This window comes from Cryptomeria japonica, chromosome 8 (genome assembly GCF_030272615.1).
Source record: "Cryptomeria japonica chromosome 8, Sugi_1.0, whole genome shotgun sequence".
NCBI classification, from domain to species: domain Eukaryota; kingdom Viridiplantae; phylum Streptophyta; class Pinopsida; order Cupressales; family Cupressaceae; genus Cryptomeria; species Cryptomeria japonica.
Window position 1 is genome coordinate 436832903 of NC_081412.1, and position 3876 is coordinate 436836778.

A 3876-nucleotide genomic window follows, 5' to 3' on the forward strand; every position below is an offset into this window, starting at 1 on the left:
GGAAAGTGTGTCTATGGACTTTGTGGGAGGTTTACCTATGTCTAGGAAGGGACATGATTATTTGTATGTTGTTGTTGATCGGTTCAACAAAATGTGTATTTTAATGCCATGTAAGAAATAGGTCACTACTGAACTAACAACTCATATGTACTTCCAATTTGTATGGGTTCATTTTGGGTTACCTACTTCTATTGTATCGGATCGAGATTCTCAATTCTTAGGGGAATTTTGGACATCTTTGTGGGGACTCATGGACACCAAGCTGAAGAAGAGTACAACCTTCCATCCGCAAACTGACAGACAGACAGAGGTAGTCAACAAGACAATTGTTCATCTGCTTAGAGGTTATTGTAGCAAGCATCCTAAGTTGTGGGATGAGAATCTTCATTATATGCAGCATGCTTACAACCGTGTAGCACATTCTTCTACAAAGACGTCTCCTTTTGAGACTTGTTTCGGCTACTTGCCAAAGACACCAATGGACTTTGCTTTTGGAAAAGATGATGTTGAATATGGATGTCATGATGCAGAGAAGGCTTTAAAGTTCATCCAGAAGGTCCAAGCAATCCATCAGGCAGTAGAAGCACAGTTGGAGCAGAGCCAAGAAAAATACAAGGCTCGCCATGACAAGCATCGCATAGATCATCATTTTTAGGTTGGTGACCGTGTTTGGTTACATATCAACAAGGAAAGGATGCAAGGTGAAGGTAAGAAGCTTAAGCCTATCAGATATGGTCCCTTTGAGATCTTGGAAAAGATCGGTACCAATGCCTTTCGCCTTAATCTTCCTCTATATATGCAAATTTACTCAGTTGTAAATGTAGAAAATCTGAAGTTGTATGAGCCTCCAATGATATTCGATGAAGAGGCTAATATTCAAGTTCCTTCAGTTGATGACCTTGCACCTGAGTATATGTCAGAGCTTCCAGAGGATGTCATCCTGGACAGAAACATCAGATCTTCAAAAAGAGGTGGTGTTGAATACCTTAAAGTGGGACGTAAAGGGATGCACCCTGGTAAAGCAAGATGGATGGAGATTGGTAAAGTGAGGGAACTTTACCCTCACCTACTTTCTGAGTAGTCAAACTTTCGGAGGTCCGAAAGCTCTTCAGTGGGGAGGTTTGATCCGGAGGATAAAATAAATTATCTCCAATACTCTAGAAATAAACACTTGGAACCTCAAAGGGACATAGTTTGTTGTTGCAACTAAACACCAAAATTGGATTCAAACCCAAAACCACCTACCTCATAATTTCATCCTTTGCCGATGCACCACATGATGTCGTTGCTATTAATAGTTGGTTGAATTAATTTAAACTTATCCCACCGCCTATGCTAGAAAAGGAAGGTCGGAGGGTGTTGAACCCCTGACCACTGGCCTCCTAAAATGGTGGTCAACCGTTGCACTATTAATAGTACTTATATTAATTTCGGCCTTTGTTGTATTTAAAGAGTAAAAGCCGCCAGTTTTAACTAAATAGGGAATATTAGTTAAAACAAACTACTCCAATGAATGGTTCCGAATTAACCAAGTAGAAAGGGATTAGGAATGGATTTATTTTTGCCATAAGAAGGATATATTATGGTTTTATTGGTTTTAGCCTAATTATGGCTTATTTTATGTATAAAAGGGGGGTAGGAGGCCTTTTTGAGGTATCCAGGTGATGGGAAGGAGATGCTATGTTGAAGAGTTTGTTGTTATTCCTGGATGTTGGAGGATAAATACTGATGTGCTTGAAGGGAATAGTTTTTGTAAACATTTGTAATTGATTTATTGGAGTAATCGGATCGGTCCCCCTATTGGAGCAGGACCCGAAGACGTAGTCCATCTGGATGAACTCCATTATCAATTGTGTTTTCTCTTCTATCTATTTTGCTCTCTTTTCTTTCTATCATCATCTTTAATATGCTTTGTTCATTTAAGCATTTTAATCATGTTAATTTGCTTATGTATGCTTTGAATTAACTTATGTTATTGCTATAAGCATTCTTATGCAATAGTCATAGATCCTAATCAGATCATAACATGTATGCAAAATGTGGAAGCTCTCAAGGGAAGTGAATTGTTTGACATAAATCTTTAAAGAAATGTGTTCTCATGGATACCCACGAAGTGGATTTGTTGAAAAGGCTCTAAAATTTTTCAAGAAAATGCGATTTGCAGGCATAAATCTAGACTCCTCAACCTTTGCCAACATCCTCAAGCATTGGAAAAAACTACGTACACCGATTGCAAGATAAAATTGCAACTGCACTGGTAGGCATGTATGCAAAATGTGGAAGCATACAGAATACACATGAACTATTTGACAACATACCTCAATGAAATGTGTTCTCATGGAACGTGCTGATTGCAAGTATTCACAAAATGGACTTGTTGAAAATGCTTCAAAAACTTTCATCCAAATGCAATTGGCAGGTGGTTTCTTTGGGCAGAAGGTTTGCTTAGTGGTGGAAGTGGATGAGGAGCATTGTTTGAGCCAAAAACAAGAGCATCCACCAAATCTACCTTCTGTTCCTTGTTCATTCCTATATTCTTCTGTACATTAAAATCTAACCAATTAGGGCATTAAATTAGACACATAAAATATATACTTATGTAAACAAAATTTATCTTAATGAAGGAATATTTTTGTTGGAGTAATAATAGCTTGATCATTTTAATAACATTATTTAAAAATAAATTTGAAAAGATAAAATTTAGAATAAAAAATGTCTATTTATTTATTTACAAATAAGTATTAATTTATTTATAATTTAAATAATAAATTAAAAAATATAGAATAAAAATAAACAAATTACAAATAAAAGAAGAATAAAATAGATTTTATTAAAAGATAAGTCTTTAACTAATAAAATTAGTAAAGATAAAATTGAAATACAATATGTGTATTTATTTAATTTAAAATAAGCATTAATTTAGTTATAATTTAAATAAGTATAAAAAATCAGAAGCATGAAAAAGTAAAAATAGACAAATTAGAAATAAAAGAGATGAGATAGATTTTATAGAAAGATAATTCTTTAATTAATAAATTTAGGAAAAATAAAATTTGGAATAAAAAAGGTACATTTTTTATTTAAAATATGCATTAGTTTATAATTTAAATAAGTTAGTTTTTTATTCCTCAATCTAGAAATGACTCATCTATCATCTCTAAAAATTCTTGAAAAACTATAAATGCTTGGCGGCTTCTTTAATTCTTGAAAAACTATAAATGCTTGGTGACTTCTTTGATTCTAATGCTTATTATTATCTCCTCTTCTTTACTAATTAACAACTTATTTACTTCCTCCTATATTTAATTCCCCTTCTTCCCTATAGAAACCACATTTATAATATAGCTATAAATAAGGTCAAAATTCTCTATGTTCATTGTTGCCTTATATTCTTTCAATTGCTTTATAATTTTAGTTACATTTTTCTCTATTGTCCTAGAACTCAAGTTATAAACCACTCTATTTCTTTAAAATTCATGAATAACATGTCCATTGAGGATCTACCTTCCTCTTGATACACTATCCTAATGCTTCTTGCACTTCTAGCCTTTTCCATTATCTTTTCCCTTAGTCCTAGGATTGTTTCAACATTCTTTCTTCTTTCATAATTTTTGTCACAATCATTAAATTCTCTTGAAAACCTACCTAGTTCTCACTAATAAATTCTATTAATCTCTTGTTATCAAAATTTTGCATAAATACTTAATTAAGGTAATGTATCCATCATTACCTCCATTATTTTTAATACCTTAATTTATTTTTAGGAAGGCATTTGGAAGGAAATAATCACTTGGATAATGGGGTTATCAAGTTTAATGACATCAAAATGTAATTTTCCACTTACTTTCCGTGGTTAGGCGCATGTAAGACATGTGT

The 3876-nt window shown here is 33.2% G+C and overlaps 1 protein-coding gene across 1 annotated transcript; it reads left to right on the forward strand.

Annotated features, from left to right (window-relative positions):
* Positions 1 to 694: 694 nt before the first annotated feature.
* On the forward strand, positions 695 to 1081 carry LOC131857705 (uncharacterized). Its single transcript, XM_059210407.1, has one exon. The coding sequence runs from the start codon at positions 695 to 697 to the stop codon at positions 1079 to 1081; it is 387 nt and encodes a 128-aa protein (XP_059066390.1).
* The last annotated feature ends 2795 nt before the right edge of the window (positions 1082 to 3876 follow it).

What these genes read in the sequence shown, in the direction of transcription:
- LOC131857705 (XM_059210407.1), top strand. Translation starts at nt 695, where the DNA reads ATGCAAGGTGAAGGTAAGAAGCTTAAGCCTATCAGATATGGTCCCTTT.